The sequence below is a fragment of the Anolis carolinensis genome, unplaced genomic scaffold (genome assembly GCF_035594765.1).
Source record: "Anolis carolinensis isolate JA03-04 unplaced genomic scaffold, rAnoCar3.1.pri scaffold_7, whole genome shotgun sequence".
Classification (NCBI taxonomy): Eukaryota; Metazoa; Chordata; class Lepidosauria; order Squamata; family Dactyloidae; genus Anolis; species Anolis carolinensis.
This window is the reverse complement of record NW_026943818.1, coordinates 28,099,032-28,118,473: the sequence shown is the minus strand read 5'-3', so window position 1 is coordinate 28,118,473 and position 19,442 is coordinate 28,099,032. Positions and strand designations below refer to the sequence as shown.

Genomic DNA, 19,442 nt, shown 5'->3' with positions numbered 1-19,442 from the left:
CCATTTTGTTTCACTTGACAAGAGCGTTAACACCATTTACGTTTATGCTCCCAGGACACCTTGGGAACCCTGACCGTCACTCCTTTCCTTCTTAATCGCGGCCGAGACCACTGTCTCGATGTTTCTCAATATCCGGACTCTTACCCACGAGGTCAACGCACCAAATAGACAACCGCAAAGCCCTACTCCGAGGTAGGCGGACACTGAGGCAGACGTTAAACAAACATGGCGGTCCCCTCCCTCCCTGGTTGTCAACAACGAGTGTGACGGACTCCGGAAGCTTCTGGCAAGATGAGACACAAAGGCAGAACGAGGAGGACGAGAGAACTTAGGACACACACAACACAGCGCAAGCGGAACTGTGGGAGAGAGAAAGGGAGGTTAACGAAACAACAACATATATCGCATATGTTATAGGAGGGGAGTGGGTTAGTGGGATTTTGGAGAATTTCTGGATTTTGCAGGAATCTGCTAGTCATTGCTTACCTTGAGTCTGGCGGTGCTTTGGAGGCCTCGCGGATTTCGGATTTGACTCCGGGAACGAAACGGGACTTCTCTATGTGTGTTTTTGTTTGCGAGGGTGAGGTCAGACTGGGAAATGGCCAGAGGGCTCGCCTTACATCATAGTGTTTTGTTACTGATGGTATTGATGTTTAATGGCGTAGACAGTGTGGTGTAGTGTATATATACAGAGGCAGAAACAACGGGTGAGGTCAGTTTGGGAAATGGCCAGAGGGATCGCCTTATGTCATAGTTTCTTGTTACTGATGCCTCACTACTGAGGTTTAATGGAGCAGACAGTGTGGTGTAGTACTTTGAGCACCGGGTTTGCTAAGACTGGAAACGCACCTTGGTCCAGTTTTCGTTTCGGGAAATGGCCAGAGGGGTCGCCATATTACAGTGTCTTGTTTCTGATGCTACTGATGTTTAACGGCGCGGAGAGTGTGGTGTAGTGCCGGGTTTGCGAGCTAGGTCCAGTCCTGTCTTCTGAATTACGAGTGCGGATAACTCGGCGACACGTACCATTTTTCGGGAGGATTCTCGGTTTTGCAAGACGACGAGGGGAATAAGAGAGGCGGAAAAATCCCGAAAACCCGGAGAAAGAGACAGACAAATGGCGAGACGGAGACAGGCCAGGAACATATTGTGTTGCATAGCATAATAATAATAATAACAACAACAACAACAGCAACAACAGGAAAAACTCAGCCGCTATCAGAACCTCAAGATTGAACTTCAAAGACTCTGGCAGAAACCAGTGCAGGTGGTCCCGGTGGTGATCGGCACACTGGGTGCCGTGCCAAAAGATCTCAGCCGGCATTTGGAAACAATAGACATTGACAAAATCACCATCTGCCAACTGCAAAAGGCCACCCGACTGGGATCTGCGCGCATCATCCGAAAATACATCACACAGTCCTAGACATTTGGAAAGTGTTCGACTTGTGATTTTGTGATATGAAATCCAGCATGTCTATCTTGTTTGCTGTGTCATAATAATAATAATAATAATAATAATAATAATAATAATAATACATCACACAGTCCTAGACACTTGGGAAGTGTTCGACTTGTGATTTTGTGATATGAAATCCAGCATGTCTATCTTGTTTGCTGTGTCATAATAATAATAATAATAATAATAATAATAATAATAATAATAATAATAATACATCACACAGTCCTAGACACTTGGGAAGTGTTTGATTTGTTATTTTGTGATATGAAATCCAGCATGTCTATCTTGTTTACTGTGTCATGATAAAATAATAATAATAATAATAATCATCATCATCAAGAGCTCCGTCCAGGTCTGGGAAACAGCCAGAGGGATACGAGAGGTGGATGTAAGGTGATGATGATAATAATAATAATAATAATAATAATAATAATAATAATAATAATGATATTCAAGAGCTCCGTCCAGGTCTGGGAAACAGCCAGAGGGATATGAGAGGTGGATGTAAGGTGATAATAATAATAATAATAATAATAATAATAATAATAATAATAATGAGCTCCGTCCAGGTCTGGGAAACAGCCAGAGGGATACGAGAGGTGGATGTAAGGTGATAATAATGATAATAATAATAATAATAATAATAATATTCAAGAGCTCGGTCCAGGTCCGTCGAAACATTGGTTGGGGGTTCGTCCGGGATGTAACTTCCAGAATCCAACTTTCTCGGAATTGTCGTCTGGAAGGGGAAACTCGCTGTGACCAAGCAGACATAAGTAAAGATACTGTATTATTATTATTATTATTATTATTATTATTATTATAGCGTTGATTCCGTCAAAACATTGGTTGGGGGCTCGTCCGGGATTACTACTACTACTACTATTATTATTATTATTATTATAGCGTTGATACCGTCAAAACATTGGTTGGGGGCTCGTCCGGGATTACTACTACTACTACTACTACTATTATTATTATTATAGCGTTGATTCCGTCGAAACATTGGTTGGGGGCTCGTCCAGGATTACTACTACTACTACTACTATTATTATTATAGCGTTGATTCCGTCGAAACATTGGTTGGGGGCTCATCTGGGATTATTATTATTAGTATTATTTTTATAGCGTTGATTCCATCGAAACATGGGTTGGGGGCTCGTCCGGGATTACTACTACTACTACTACTATTATTATTATTATAGCGTTGATTCTGTCGAAACATTGGTTGGGGGCTCGTCTGGGATTACTACTACTACTACTATTATTATTATAGCGTTGATTCCGTCGAAACATTGGTTGGGGGCTTGTCCGGGATTACTACTACTACTACTATTATTATTATTATTATTATAGCGTTGATTCAGGCGAAACATTGGTTGGGGGCTCGTCCAGGATTACTACTATTACTACTACTATTATTATTATAGCGTTGATTCCGTCGAAACATTGGTTGGGGGCTCATCTGGGATTATTATTATTATTATTATAGCGTTGATTCCATCGAAACATTGGTTGGGGGCTCGTCCGGGATTACTACTATTATTATTATTATTATTATTATTATTATTATTATTATTATTATTATTATTATTATAGCGTTGATTCAGTTGAAACATTGGTTGGGGGCTCGTCCAGGATTACTACTACTACTACTCTACTATTATTATTATTATTATTATAGGGTTGATTCTGTCGAAACATTGCTTGGGGGCTCGTCCGGGATGTAACTTCCAGAACCCAACTTTCTCGGAATTGTCGTCTGGAAGGGGAAACTAGAAATTAGCAAAGACACTGATGCGTCGTACCAGCATCCGGAACGAGATGAGGTACGAATTGTGTGGTGAATGTGGACACAACTACAACACAACCAGAGGATTGTAGGAGAGCAAAAGGAGGAGGAATCTCTCACGAACGAAGGAACGAACGAGCCGCTTACCTTCCGCTTCCTCCGCGAGCCTCGTCCAGCTCCTTGGCCAGCCGGGCGCTCTTCTCCTCCTCCTCGAGCAAGCGGCGCTTGACGGCCCGCAACTCCTGCTGCGCCTCGCACTTGATGTCGTTGGCCACCACCACCGCCGTCTGCAGGTCGGCCTGGAAGCGGCGCCACTCCTCCGTCTCCTCCTGCGCTCGGGGGGAAAGAGGGGAACCCAGATTCCCAACTGACAAAACCCAGCCATCTGCCAGCAAACCGATACATTGTTTGGGGCGTGGCTTGCCTCTGCAAAAAGTTCAGCTCCCCTTTGGCAGAGATCTTTTGCAAGCAACTTTGCGAGGATTTCTTTACATAGCAATTTGGCGCAATTCTCACAACGTCAAAAGCCCGCCTTCTCTCTCACCTTGATCTGCTTGTTCAGAGCCTTCAGCTGCCGCTCCAGCTCGGCCTTCTGGTCTTCTAATTTCATCAGGTTGCCTGGGGAAAAAGAGAAGGTTGGCAGCTAGAATCCGCAAGGCAGGGCGAGCTCCCGCCTGTCAGCTCTAGCTTCCCACACGGGGACATGAGAGGAGCCTCCCAGCAGGATGGGAACATATTCAGGCAACGTCTCTGTAGATGGCCAATTCTCTCACACCAGAAGCAGCTTGAAGTATGTTCTCAAGTCGGGTGAGCTCCCTCCTGTTAGCTCTAGCTTCCCACATGGGGACATGAGAGAAGCAGGATGGGAACACATCCCTCGGGCAACGTTTCTATAGACACCAGAAGCTACTTGCAGTATGCTCTCAAGTCAGGTGAGCTCCCTCCTGTCAGCTCTAGCTTCCCACGCGGGGACATGAGAGAAGCAGGACGGGAACACATCCCCTAGGCAACATCTCTATAGACACCAGAAGCTTCAAGTCTGGTGAGCTCCCTCCTGTTAGCTCTAGCTTGTGAGGACATGAGAGGAGCCTCCAAGCAGGATGGTAACACATCTCCTGGATAACGTCTCTGTAGACGGCCAATTCTCTCACACCAGAAGAGACTTGAAGTATGTTCTCAAGTTGGGGGAGCTCCCTCCTGTTAGCTCTAGCTTCCCACGCAGGGACATGAGAGAAGCAGGATGGGAACACATCCCTCGGGCAACGTCTCTGTAGACACCAGAAGCTACTTGCAGTATGCTCTCAAGTCGGGTGAGCTCCCTCCTGTCAGCTCTAGCTTGTGAGGACATGAGAGGAGCCTCCCAGCAGGATGGGAACACATCCAGGCAACGTCTCTGTAGACGGCCAATTCTCTCACACCAGAAGCAGCTTGAAGTATGCTGTCAAGTCGGGTGAGCTCCCGCCTGTCAGCTCTAGCTTGTGAGGACATGAAAGGAGCCTCCCAGCAGGATGGGAACACATCCAGGCAACGTCTCTGTAGACGGCCAATTCTCTCACACCAGAAGCAGCTTGAAGTATGCTCTCAAGTCGGGTGAGCTCCCTCCTGTCAGCTCTAGCTTGTGAGGACATGAGAGGAGCCTCCCAGCAGGATGGGAAAACAACGGGCAACGTCTCTTGGGCAACGTTGAGCCTCCGGGCAACGTCTCTGTAGACGGCCAATTCTCTCACACCAGGCTTGAGAGTATGCTCTCAAGTCGGGTGAGCTCCCTCCTGTTAGCTCTAGCTTGCAGAGACATGAGAGAAGCTTCCCAACAGGATGGGGACACATCCCCTGGGCAAGGTCTCTCTAGACAGCCAATCCTCCCCATGTCTTACCCTCCAAGTCCCGGACGACCTGGTTGTCGTGCAGCTTGACGGCCCGGTGCTGCTCCACTTGGTCCTCCAGCTCGAAGATGGCGTCCTTCAGGTTCTTGACCTCGGCCTCGTTCTCCAGCGTCTTCTCCTGCAGCTTCAGCCCCGCGCGGGCGAGTTGTTCCGACTGCTGCTCCACGGCCTCCTTCAGCTGCCGCCGTTCGCTTTCGGACTGCAAGGAGGAAGGACATTGGAGTGAAACCGAGGACGAGAAAACGAGCCGAGAACCGACTCTCGTTTCTCGGTTGTCCCGTTTCGGGAACAGATTTCGCGACACCGTCCTGATTGTGTTGTCAATCTCACAGCTGGAATCACTGGTTTGCTGTGAGTTTTCCGGGCTGTCTATCCTAGCGTTTCACCTGCATCTGTGGATGGCATCCTCTGAAGTCTGTTGGGAGTGAGGGCAGTGGAGCGGAGAAGAGTTCTTTCTCCCGCTTTGGAGACTCTACATATTTTCTCCAGGTTGCTGTGAGATTTTCAGGCAGAGATTTTCCCTCCTGACGTTTCGCCTGCATCTGTGGATGGCATCCTCAGAGGTTTGTTCAGAGGTCTGTTCGAAATGAGGCAAGTGGAGTGTATGTATGTATATATATATGAGGCAAGTGGAGTGTGTGTGTATATATATATATATATATGAGGCAAGTGGAGTGTGTATGTGTGTGTATATATATATATACTTGCCTCATATATATATATACACACACACACACACTCCACTTGCCTCATATATATATATACACACACACACACACACTCCACTTGCCTCATATATATATATGTATATATATATTCAACTTGCCTCATATATATATATATACACACACACACACACTCCACTTGCCTCATATATATATACGCACACTCCACTTGCCTCATATATATATACACATATACACACACACTCCACTTGCTTCATATATATATATATATATGTGTGTGTGTGTGTATATATATATATATTCCACTTGCCTCACATATATTTATATATATATACACACACACACAATCTACTTGCCTTATATATATATATGTATATATATATACTCCACTTGCCTCATATATATATGTGAGGCACCATATATACACACATATATATATGTGAGGCAAGTGGAGTGTGCGTATATATATGAGGCAAGTGTGTATATATATACGTATATATATGGCAAGTGAGTACTCCACTTGCCTTATTTTCAACAGATCTCTGAACAAACCTCTGGGGATGCCATCCACAGATGCAGGTGAAACGCTAGGAGAGAAAAGAAGGGGAAATCTTACCCTCGCCCCACACCTCTGGACACAACATTGATAATAAGGCTGATACCCAGAGGACCACGACCCACACCGTGCCTCTCTCTGCTCTGTACCCGAACCTCAGGTCTGTGGTTGACAGGACGGACTGGGTCGTGTGCCGTCCGGACGGAATCTAGAGCTGCGACCCTTGGGTCCGTGAGCGTTACCTTGGCCAGCTGGCCCTGCAGAGCCTTGACCTCGCTGTGGGCCTTGAGCAGCTCCTGCCTGAGCTCGGTGCAGGCCAGCTCCGCCCGATCCTTCTCCGCCCGGACCCGGTTCAGCATCTCCTGGACGTCCGAGGTGCCGGCGAACCCGGCGGCGGCGACCGCGGCGGCCGCTTTTTGCCGCTCGCTCTCCAGCTGGGAGCGCAGCGATCCGCTCTCGATCCGGAGCCCCTCCAGGGAGACCTTGCACTCCTCCAGGGCCTTGGCCAGGTGGGCGCTGCTCTGCCGCTCGGCCTCCAGGAGCGTCGTCGCGCGGCTTTTCTCCTCCCGGAGGCTCCCGACCGCCGCGACCGACTCCTGGTGCTCGCGTTCCAGGCTGCGGAGGCTGCTGGTGAGCTGCTGCTGGATGTTGAGCATCTTCTCCCGCTCGAAGCGGGCCTTCTGCTCCAACTCGGCGCAGCGTTGCTCCAGCTCGTGAGCCTTGTCGCTCTTGGGTCTCTCCTGGAGCAGGGCGGCGAGCTTCTCGTTCTCCTGGCTCAGCTGTTCGGCGCGTTCCCGGTGCTGCCGGAAGGAGCTCTCCAGCAGGGCCTTCTCCTCCGCCAGCTTCTCGTTCTCGGCCGTCAGCTCCTGCACCACCTGCTGCTGGTCGGAAAGCTCCTGCAAAGTGGCCTGCAGCTCCTCGGCGGTGCAGTGGTGGTTCTCCTCCATCCGCTGGATGCGCTCCGTCAGCGAGGCCACCGAGAGGTCGCTGGCGTTGTTGGGGGAGCTCCCCGAGGTGGAAGGCCGGGGGGACGTCTTGAAGGGCGAGGGGCCCTCCGTGATGTGCTCGAAGTCCGACATGTCTGGCGACAAGGACGCTTTGGTTACATCACTGCTGGACGAGCCGGAAGGCCGGAAAGGCGGCAAAATCCCGCCGGTCCCGTCCGCCGAGGGGCTCCCGAAACTCGATTCCTGCGTCGTCGGCGTCGGGAGGTTGCTGCCGACAGTGTCCGACGACAACGACGATGGGGAGTTTTCCAAGCTGGCCAGCTTCTCTCTCAGCGCCCGGTTCTCCTCCCCGAGGCCTAACAACTCCTTTTGGAACGCCTGGTTCTTCTCCCGCAGAGTCCGCACCAAAGGGTCGGCCGACCCGGGCAGCTCCCCGTTGGCCGGCCGCTTCTTGAGCTCGCTCCGCAGCTTGCCGATCTCCGAGTCCTTCGCCTTGGCTTCGGCCAGCAGCTCCTTGACCTGCGACTCCAGGGCCGCTTTGTCCCCGGCTTCGGCCTCATTGCCCTTGGGCTTGGGGACGGTCCGCGAGGCCTTGCTCGGGGTGGGAGCCCCCAAAGCGGACGCGGAGGTGGAGGCGGGGCCAGGCTGGGCCTTGCGTGGACGCAGGGACGCCTTCTCTCTTGCCACCGAGGCCGGCAACTCCCGTGGAGCCGGGATCCCTGTGCGTTTGGACGACGGCGGGATGGAGCCTGGGCGGGAGAAACAAACACAGAGGAGGCAAATTGAACACAAACACTATCGCCAACGACTCCTGTATCATGATATTCATCCAGACCGGGCGAAGGCCCATAACATTTGAACGACAGGAGGGGGAAACAAACACAGAGGAGGCGAATTGAACACAAACACTATCGCCAACAATTCCTGTATCATGATATTCATCCAGACCGGGAAAAGGCCCATAACATTTGAACGACAGGAGGGGGAAACAAACACAGAGGAGGCGAATTAAACACAATCACTATCGCCAACGACTCCTGTATCATGATATTCATCCAGACCGGGCGAAGGCCCATAACATTTGAACGACAGGAGGGGGAAACAAACACAGAGGAGGCGAATTGAACACAAACACTATCGCCAACAATTCCTGTATCATGATATTCATCCAGACCGGGAAAAGGCCCATAACATTTGAACGACAGGAGGGGGAAACAAACACAGAGGAGGCGAATTAAACACAAACACTATCGCCAACGACTCCTGTATCATGATATTCATCCAGACCGGGAAAAGGCCCATAACATTTGAACGACAGGAGGGGGAAACAAACACAGAGGAGGCGAATTGAACACAAACACTATCGCCAACAATTCCTGTATCATGATATTCATCCAGACCGGGAAAAGGCCCATAACATGTGAACGACAGGAGGGGGAAACAAACACAGAGGAGGTGAATTGAACACAAACACTATCGCCAACAATTCCTGTATCATGATATTCATCCAGACCGGGAAAAGGCCCATAACATCTGAACGACAGGAGGGGGAAACAAACACAGAGGAGGCGAATTGAACACAAACACTATCGCCAACGACTCCTGTATCATGATATTCATCCAGACCGGGAAAAGGCCCATAACATTTGAACGACAGGAAGGGGAAAACAAACACAGAGGAGGCGAATTGAACACAAACACTATCGCCAATGACTCCTGTATCATGATATTCATCCAGACCGGGAAAAGGCCCGTAACATTTGAACGACAGGAGGGGGAAACAAACACAGAGGAGGCGAATTGAACACAAACACTATCGCCAACGACTCCTGTATCATGATATTCATCCAGACCGGGAAAAGGCCCGTAACATTTGAACGACAGGAAGGGGAAAACAAACACAGAGGAGGCGAATTGAACACAAACACTATCGCCAATGACTCCTGTATCATGATATTCATCCAGACCGGGAAAAGGCCCATAACATTTGAACGACAGGAGGGGGAAACAAACACAGAGGAGGCAAATTAAACACAATCACTATCGCCAACAATTCCTGTATCATGATATTCATCCAGACCGGGAAAAGGCCCATAACATTTGAACGACAGGAGGGGGAAACAAACACAGAGGAGGCGAATTGAACACAAACACTATCGCCAACAATTCCTGTATCATGATATTCATCCAGACCGGGAAAAGGCCCATAACATGTGAACGACAGGAGGGGGAAACAAACACAGAGGAGGTGAATTGAACACAAACACTATCGCCAACAATTCCTGTATCATGATATTCATCCAGACCGGGAAAAGGCCCATAACATCTGAACGACAGGAGGGGGAAACAAACACAGAGGAGGCGAATTGAACACAAACACTATCGCCAACAATTCCTGTATCATGATATTCATCCAGACCGGGAAAAGGCCCATAACATCTGAACGACAGGAGGGGGAAACAAACACAGAGGAGGCGAATTGAACACAAACACTATCGCCAACGACTCCTGTATCATGATATTCATCCAGACCGGGAAAAGGCCCATAACATTTGAACGACAGGAAGGGGAAAACAAACACAGAGGAGGCGAATTGAACACAAACACTATCGCCAATGACTCCTGTATAATGATATTCATCCAGACCGGGAAAAGGCCCATAACATTTGAACGACAGGAGGGGGAAACAAACACAGAGGAGGCGAATTGAACACAAACACTATCGCCAATGACTCCTGTATAATGATATTCATCCAGACCGGGAAAAGGCCCATAACATTTGAACGACAGGAAGGGGAAAACAAACACAGAGGAGGCGAATTGAACACAAACACTATCGCCAATGACTCCTGTATAATGATATTCATCCAGACCGGGAAAAGGCCCGTAACATTTGAACGACAGGAGGGGGAAACAAACACAGAGGAGGCGAATTGAACACAAACACTATCGCCAACAATTCCTGTATCATGATATTCATCCAGACCGGGAAAAGGCCCATAACATTTGAACGACAGGAGGGGGAAACAAACACAGAGGAGGCGAATTAAACACAAACACTATCGCCAACAATTCCTGTATCATGATATTCATCCAGACCGGGAAAAGGCCCGTAACATTTGAACGACAGGAGGGGGAAACAAACACAGAGGAGGCAAATTAAACACAATCACTATCGCCAACAATTCCTGTATCATGATATTCATCCAGACCGGGAAAAGGCCCATAACATTTGAACGACAGGAGGGGGAAACAAACACAGAGGAGGCGAATTAAACACAAACACTATCGCCAACAATTCCTGTATCATGATATTCATCCAGACCGGGAAAAGGCCCATAACATTTGAACGACAGGAGGGGGAAACAAACACAGAGGAGGCGAATTGAACACAAACACTATCGCCAACAATTCCTGTATCATGATATTCATCCAGACCGGGAAAAGGCCCATAACATTTGAACGACAGGAGGGGGAAACAAACACAGAGGAGGCGAATTAAACACAAACACTATCGCCAACGACTCCTGTATCATGATATTCATCCAGACCGGGAAAAGGCCCATAACATTTGAACGACAGGAGGGGGAAACAAACACAGAGGAGGCGAATTGAACACAAACACTATCGCCAACAATTCCTGTATCATGATATTCATCCAGACCGGGAAAAGGCCCATAACATCTGAACGACAGGAGGGGGAAACAAACACAGAGGAGGTGAATTGAACACAAACACTATCGCCAACAATTCCTGTATCATGATATTCATCCAGACCGGGAAAAGGCCCATAACATTTGAACGACAGGAGGGGGAAACAAACACAGAGGAGGTGAATTGAACACAAACACTATCGCCAACAATTCCTGTATCATGATATTCATCCAGACCGGGAAAAGGCCCATAACATCTGAACGACAGGAGGGGGAAACAAACACAGAGGAGGCGAATTGAACACAAACACTATCGCCAACGACTCCTGTATCATGATATTCATCCAGACCGGGAAAAGGCCCGTAACATTTGAACGACAGGAGGGGGAAACAAAGACAGAGGAGGCAAATTAAACACAATCACTATCGCCAATGACTCCTGTATCATGATATTCATCCAGACCGGGAAAAGGCCCGTAACATTTGAACGACAGGAGGGGGAAACAAACACAGAGGAGGCGAATTAAACACAAACACTATCGCCAACGACTCCTGTATCATGATATTCATCCAGACCGGGAAAAGGCCCATAACATGTGAACGACAGGAGGGGGAAACAAACACAGAGGAGGCGAATTGAACACAAACACTATCGCCAACAATTCCTGTATCATGATATTCATCCAGACCGGGAAAAGGCCCATAACATGTGAACGACAGGAGGGGGAAACAAACACAGAGGAGGTGAATTGAACACAAACACTATCGCCAACAATTCCTGTATCATGATATTCATCCAGACCGGGAAAAGGCCCATAACATCTGAACGACAGGAGGGGGAAACAAACACAGAGGAGGCGAATTGAACACAAACACTATCGCCAACGACTCCTGTATCATGATATTCATCCAGACCGGGAAAAGGCCCATAACATCTGAACGACAGGAGGGGAAAACAAACACAGAGGAGGCGAATTGAACACAAACACTATCGCCAATGACTCCTGTATCATGATATTCATCCAGACCGGGAAAAGGCCCATAACATCTGAACGACAGGAGGGGAAAACAAACACAGAGGAGGCGAATTGAACACAAACACTATCGCCAACGACTCCTGTATCATGATATTCATCCAGACCGGGAAAAGGCCCATAACATCTGAACGACAGGAGGGGAAAACAAACACAGAGGAGGCGAATTGAACACAAACACTATCGCCAACGACTCCTGTATCATGATATTCATCCAGACCGGGAAAAGGCCCATAACATCTGAACGACAGGAGGGGAAAACAAACACAGAGGAGGCGAATTGAACACAAACACTATCGCCAACGACTCCTGTATCATGATATTCATCCAGACCGGGAAAAGGCCCATAACATCTGAACGACAGGAGGGGAAAACAAACACAGAGGAGGCGAATTGAACACAAACACTATCGCCAATGACTCCTGTATCATGATATTCATCCAGACCGGGAAAAGGCCCGTAACATTTGAACGACAGGAGGGGGAAACAAACACAGAGGAGGCGAATTGAACACAAACACTATCGCCAACGACTCCTGTATCATGATATTCATCCAGACCGGGAAAAGGCCCGTAACATTTGAACGACAGGAGGGGGAAACAAACACAGAGGAGGCGAATTGAACACAAACACTATCGCCAACAACTCCTGTATCATGATATTCATCCAGACCGGGAAAAGGCCCGTAACATTTGAACGACAGGAGGGGGAAACAAAGACAGAGGAGGCAAATTAAACACAATCACTATCGCCAAGGACTCCTGTATCATGATATTCATCCAGACCGGGAAAAGGCCCATAACATTTGAACGACAGGAGGGGGAAACAAACACAGAGGAGGCGAATTGAACACAAACACTATCGCCAACAATTCCTGTATCATGATATTCATCCAGACCGGGAAAAGGCCCATAACATGTGAACGACAGGAGGGGGAAACAAACACAGAGGAGGTGAATTGAACACAAACACTATCGCCAACAATTCCTGTATCATGATATTCATCCAGACCGGGAAAAGGCCCATAACATCTGAACGACAGGAGGGGGAAACAAACACAGAGGAGGCGAATTGAACACAAACACTATCGCCAACGACTCCTGTATCATGATATTCATCCAGACCGGGAAAAGGCCCATAACATTTGAACGACAGGAGGGGGAAACAAACACAGAGGAGGCGAATTGAACACAAACACTATCGCCAACGACTCCTGTATCATGATATTCATCCAGACCGGGAAAAGGCCCATAACATCTGAACGACAGGAGGGGAAAACAAACACAGAGGAGGCGAATTGAACACAAACACTATCGCCAATGACTCCTGTATCATGATATTCATCCAGACCGGGAAAAGGCCCGTAACATTTGAACGACAGGAGGGGGAAACAAACACAGAGGAGGCGAATTGAACACAAACACTATCGCCAACGACTCCTGTATCATGATATTCATCCAGACCGGGAAAAGGCCCGTAACATTTGAACGACAGGAGGGGGAAACAAACACAGAGGAGGCGAATTGAACACAAACACTATCGCCAACGACTCCTGTATCATGATATTCATCCAGACCGGGAAAAGGCCCGTAACATTTGAACGACAGGAGGGGGAAACAAACACAGAGGAGGCGAATTGAACACAAACACTATCGCCAACGACTCCTGTATCATGATATTCATCCAGACCGGGAAAAGGCCCGTAACATTTGAACGACAGGAGGGGGAAACAAACACAGAGGAGGCGAATTGAACACAAACACTATCGCCAACGACTCCTGTATCATGATATTCATCCAGACCGGGAAAAGGCCCGTAACATTTGAACGACAGGAGGGGGAAACAAACACAGAGGAGGCGAATTGAACACAAACACTATCGCCAACAACTCCTGTATCATGATATTCATCCAGACCGGGAAAAGGCCCGTAACATTTGAACGACAGGAGGGGGAAACAAAGACAGAGGAGGCAAATTAAACACAATCACTATCGCCAAGGACTCCTGTATCATGATATTCATCCAGACCGGGAAAAGGCCCATAACATTTGAACGACAGGAAGGGGAAACAAACACAGAGGAGGCGAATTGAACACAAACACTATTGCCAATGATATTCATCCAGACCAGGCGAGGGCCCATAACCTATGTCAGGGATTGGTTCGTTCATGTTTTGGTTTAAGTCCAATGCTAACGGGTCTAGTGTGAATCCCAGCATGACTTAGGCATGATGTATGCAAAGGAGGAGCCCGCCTTGCACAGTGTTTTGGACCCCGGACTCTCCCGCATCTCTCTCGCATGTTGAAATGCCACGGGGACAAAAGACAAAGAGCAGCCTCCTCCGCAATGCAATGAAAAGGGGCATTTTGCATGCCGGGCGACGACGCAGCGCCGTTCTGCGGAGACAAAGAGGGCAGTGTGTAGGGCCTTGTTCTCCCCTCTGCGAAAGATCGCAGAGCCCAAAGGCCCCACCACCGCACTTTCGCGCTCTCCATTTGCACCCGGCGGGCGACTCGATAGCAGAAACGAATACGCACAACAACTCATGTAACAACCACGGGAGATGGGATTTGCAGTACTTTCTACCGCTTCCAAAGACCACTGCAGCCCCCACCAATGACGGAAAGGGACCAAACTTGGCACACACAATCCCCATGACCCACTCTACATCCCGGTGCGGTTTGGGGGAGAACGGACCACGGCAGATGGGATTTGCAGTACTTTCTACCACTTCCAAAGACCACTGCGCCCCCCCCTCCCCCAATGACGGAAAGGGACCAAACTTGGCACACACAATCCCCATGACCCACTCTACATCCTGGTGCAGTTTGGAGGCGGATGGAACATGGATGATGGGATTTACAATACCTCCACTCACTTCCAGATACCACTGCGACCCCCAACAATGACGGAAAAGGACCAAACCTGCCACACAGAATCCCCATGGCCCACTTTGCGTCCTGGTACAGTTTGGAGGCGGATGGAACACGGATGATGGGATTTGTAGTACCTACACTCACTTCCAGATACCACTGCGACCCCCACCAATGACGGAAAGGGACCAAACTTGGCACACACAATCCCCATGGCCCACTTTGCGTCCTGGTGCGGTTTAGAGGCGGATGGAACATGGATGATGGGATTTGTAGTACCTACACTCACTTCCAGATACCACTGCGACCCCCAACAATGACAGAAAAGGACCAAACCTGCCACACAGAGCCCCCATGGCCCACTTTGCGTCCTGGTGCAGTTTGGAGGCGGATGGAACACGGATGATGGGATTTGTAGTACCTACACTCACTTCCAGATACCACTGCGACCCCCACCAATGACGGAAAGGGACCAAACTTGGCACACACAATCCCCATGGCCCACTTTGCGTCCTGGTGCGGTTTGGAGGCGGATGGAACATGGATGATGGGATTTGTAGTACCTCCACTCACTTCCAGATACCACTGCGACCCCCACCAATGACGGAAAGGGACCAAACTTGCCACACAGAACCCCCATGACCCACTTTGCCTCCTGGTGCAGCTTGGAGGTGGATGTATCACGGATGATGGGATTTGTAGTACCTCCACTCACTTCCAAACAAACAAACAAACAAATAATGGATGGGTTTGCCTGTCTTCCTTACTCCGCAGAGTGGGAGAAAAAGCAAAGGACGGGGAACAAACGATGGTCGGGGTGACCTCTCCATTTAGGGAATATTCGTGACTTGTGACAGGTTTAGAAACGTATTTGCCCCGGAGCGAGTCTCGTTTGCCGAAGGATTAGTCACAGAGGCAACACCCGATTCCGGGCGGCTAACCTTTCCCCCCTTGAGGCTTGGAGATTTTTTTCTGAATGTGACGGTCCAAAAACGGCCGGCGGCTTTTCTATCGCTTCAAATCAGAGTCTTTTTTACGATCCTCGGAGGCAGTCGGACCAGTTCCTCCCAGTTCAGAAATGCGGGTACTAATAGCCCATCGTCTCCGTCTTGTTTTTATGACCTCGACAACTCCGGAGACCCATCCGCTGGGTTGTAAACGTGGAAAAAAGAATCACAAGAAATGATTGCTATTCTCCGGGGTGGATTGAATGTCCCGAAACGACACGTCTATGAAGCTGTCCCGGAAAAAGGGGACATCTGTCAATCACTTAGGACTGTGATACCGGCATAATTCCTCCTCTAAATAGACGACATTCGCCTACGGAATGGGTTTTAGAAACAGAAAGTGATCAATATTGCCGAGAATGAATGAGCAAAGCCTAAAATAATATGGTTCGGTTTTGGCGAAAGATAGTATTTGCGTTAGATATTGATATTAGATGCGTTGTCAATAAAAGATATTGATATTGATAAAGATATTGATATTCAAGAAAAGGTATTGATATTAGATACGTCCAGTAAAATATATTAATATTAGATATGTCTTCAGCAAACAGTATTGATATTAGATGTGTCGTCAATAGGAAATATTGATATTGATAAAAATATTGATATTCAGGGAAAGGTATTGATATTAGATGCATTGTCAATAAGAGATATTGATATTGATAAAGATATTGATATTCAAGAAAAGGTATTGGTATTAGATACGTCTAGGAAAATATATTAATATTAGATATGTCTTCAGCAAACGGTATTGATATTAGATTCGTCGTCAATAGGAAATATTGATATTGATAAAAATATTGATATTCAGGGAAAGGTATTGATATTAGATGCATTGTCAATAAGAGATATTGATATTGATAAAGATATTGATATTCAAGAAAAGGTATTGGTATTAGATACGTCTAGGAAAATATATTAATATTAGATATGTCTTCAGCAAACGGTATTGATATTATATGCGTCGTCAATAGGAAATATTGGTATTGATAAAAATATTGATATTCAGGGAAAGGTATTGATATTAGATGCATTGTCAATAAGAGATATTGATATTGATAAAGATATTGATATTCAAGAAAAGGTATTGGTATTAGATACGTCCAGTAAAATATATTAATATTAGATATGTCTTCAGCAAACGGTATTGATATTAGATGCGTCGTCAATAGGAAATATTGATATTGATAAAAATATTGATATTCAGGGAAAGGTATTGATATTAGATGCATTGTCAATAAGAGATATTGATATTGATAAAGATATTGATAATCAGGGAAAGGTATTGATATTAGATGCGTCGTCAATAGGAAATATTAATATTGATAAAAATATTGATATTCAGGGAAAGGTATTGATATTAGATGCGTCGTCAGTAAGAGATATTGATATTGATAAAAATATTGATATTCAGGGAAAGATATTGATATTAGATACATCTCCAGCAAGAGGTATTGATATTAGATATGTCTTCAGGAAAAGGTATTGTTATTAGATAGATTTTCAGCAAAATATTGATATTAGATTGAAAATGTCTTCAGCAAAATATTGATATTGATTAAGATATTGATATTCAGCCAGAGGTATTGATCTTAGATACCTCTCCAGCAAACGTATTGATATTAGATACGTCTCCAGGAAAAGGTATTGATATTAACGTCTTCAGTAAGAGATATTGATGAAGATATTGATATTCAGCAAAAGTTATTGATCTTAGATATGTCTCCAGCAAAAGGTATTGATCTTAGATACGTCTTCAGTAAGAGATATTGTTATTGATGAAGATATTGATATTCAGGGAACAGTATTGACATTCGATATGTCTCCAGCAAAAGGTATTGATACTAGACACGTCGTCAATAAGAAATAATTGATATTGATAAAGATATTGATATTGATAGTCAGGGAAAGGTATTGATCTTAGATACGTCTTCAGTAAGAGATATTGATGAAGATATTGATATTCAGCAAAAGATATTGATCTTAGATACATCTTCAGTAGGAGATATTGATTCTGATGAAGATATTGATACTTACCAACAGGTATTGATCTTAGATACATCTCCAGCAAAAGGTATTGATTTTAGATATGTCTTCAGTAAGAGATTTTGATACTGATGAAGATATTGATATTCAGCAAAAGGTATTGATCTTAGATATGTCTCCAGCAAAAGATATTGATTAGATACGTCTCCAGCTAACATATTGATATTAGATATGTCTCCAGCAAAAGGTATTGATATTAACATCTTCAGTAAGAGTTATTGATGAAGATATGGATATTCAGCAAAAGATATTGATCTTAGATACGTCTCTAGTAAAGGGTATTGATTAGATCTGCCTCCAGCAAAAGGTATTGATCTTAGCTACATCTTCAGTAAGAGATATTGATACTGATGAAGATATTGTTTTTCAGCAAAAGGTATTGATCTTAGATACGTCTTCAGTAAGAGATATTGATGAAGATATTGATATTCAGCAAAAGATATTGATCTTAGATACGTCTCTTGTAAACGGTATTGATTAGATCTGCCTCCAGCAAAAGATATTGATATTAGATACATCTTCAGTAAGAGTTATTGATACTGATGAAGATACTGATTTTCAGCAAAAGGTATTGATCTTAGATAGGTCTTCAGTAGGAGATATTGATATTAATGAACATATTGATAATCAGCAAAAGGTATTGATTAGATACGTCTCCATCAAAAGGTATTGCTATCCGACATGTCTTCAGTAAGAGATATTGATATTGATGAAAATATTGATATTCAGCAACAGGTATTGATTAGATACGTCTCCAGCACAAGGTATTGATTAGCCATGCTTCCAGAAAAAGGTATTGATCTTAGGTATTTGGGGTATTGATATTAGTTATTGATTTGGCTACGTTTCCCTCTCTTCTTCTTCTTCTTCATTCCCTTTTTCCTCCAAACAGTGGGTCAAAAAAAAGAGAGAGAGACTTTCCATCTTTTCCAGCGTTGTTGTCGTCTGGGCCTAATCTGGAGATTGCAAGGAAAGGAGGGACAGAATTTGCAAGGTTACGCGGAGGAGGAGGCGGTGGAGAGCGGCCTGCCAGGACGCAGAACAAAAAGGGACTTGTTTATTCCCGTTCCGAGGAGCTTCTCACCCCCTTGGAAGAGCAATGTGTTCTGGTAGCACTCTATCCTGACGTTTCGCCTGCACCTATGGCTGATGGCATAATAATAATAATAATAATAATAATAATAATAAGTAAAGTAAAGTGAAGAACCTGCTTTGATTGAAGTCAAAAATCAGAAACTCCTCAAAGCACAGCAGACAAAAAACGAGTACAAGAAAACCGCACTACAAACTAGAGCTGACAAAAAACCAGTACAAGAAAACCGCACTACAAACTAGAGCTGACAAAAAACCAGTACAAGAAAACCGCACTACAAACTAGAGCTGACAAAAAACCAGTACAAGAAAACCGCACTACAAACTAGAGCTGACAAAAAACAGTACAAGAAAACCGCCCTACAAACTAGAGCTGACAAAAACCAGTACAAGAAAACCGCACTACAAACTAGA

The 19,442-nt window shown here is 46.0% G+C and overlaps 1 protein-coding gene across 3 annotated transcripts in view; it reads right to left on the bottom strand.

Moving 5' to 3' along the window:
• The window catches only part of specc1 (sperm antigen with calponin homology and coiled-coil domains 1), an 84,000-nt gene that overhangs the window by 42,916 nt on the left and 21,642 nt on the right, over positions 1–19,442 (bottom strand). For all 3 annotated transcript variants that reach the window (XM_062960724.1, XM_062960722.1, XM_062960723.1), the window contains 4 exons: positions 6,619–8,072; positions 5,126–5,333; positions 3,796–3,869; positions 3,399–3,580 (listed from right to left, as the gene is read on the bottom strand). In XM_062960724.1, coding sequence (XP_062816794.1) covers positions 3,399–3,580; positions 3,796–3,869; positions 5,126–5,333; positions 6,619–8,072 — 1,918 coding nt within the window. The remainder of the gene's footprint in view (positions 1–3,398; positions 3,581–3,795; positions 3,870–5,125; positions 5,334–6,618; positions 8,073–19,442) is intronic.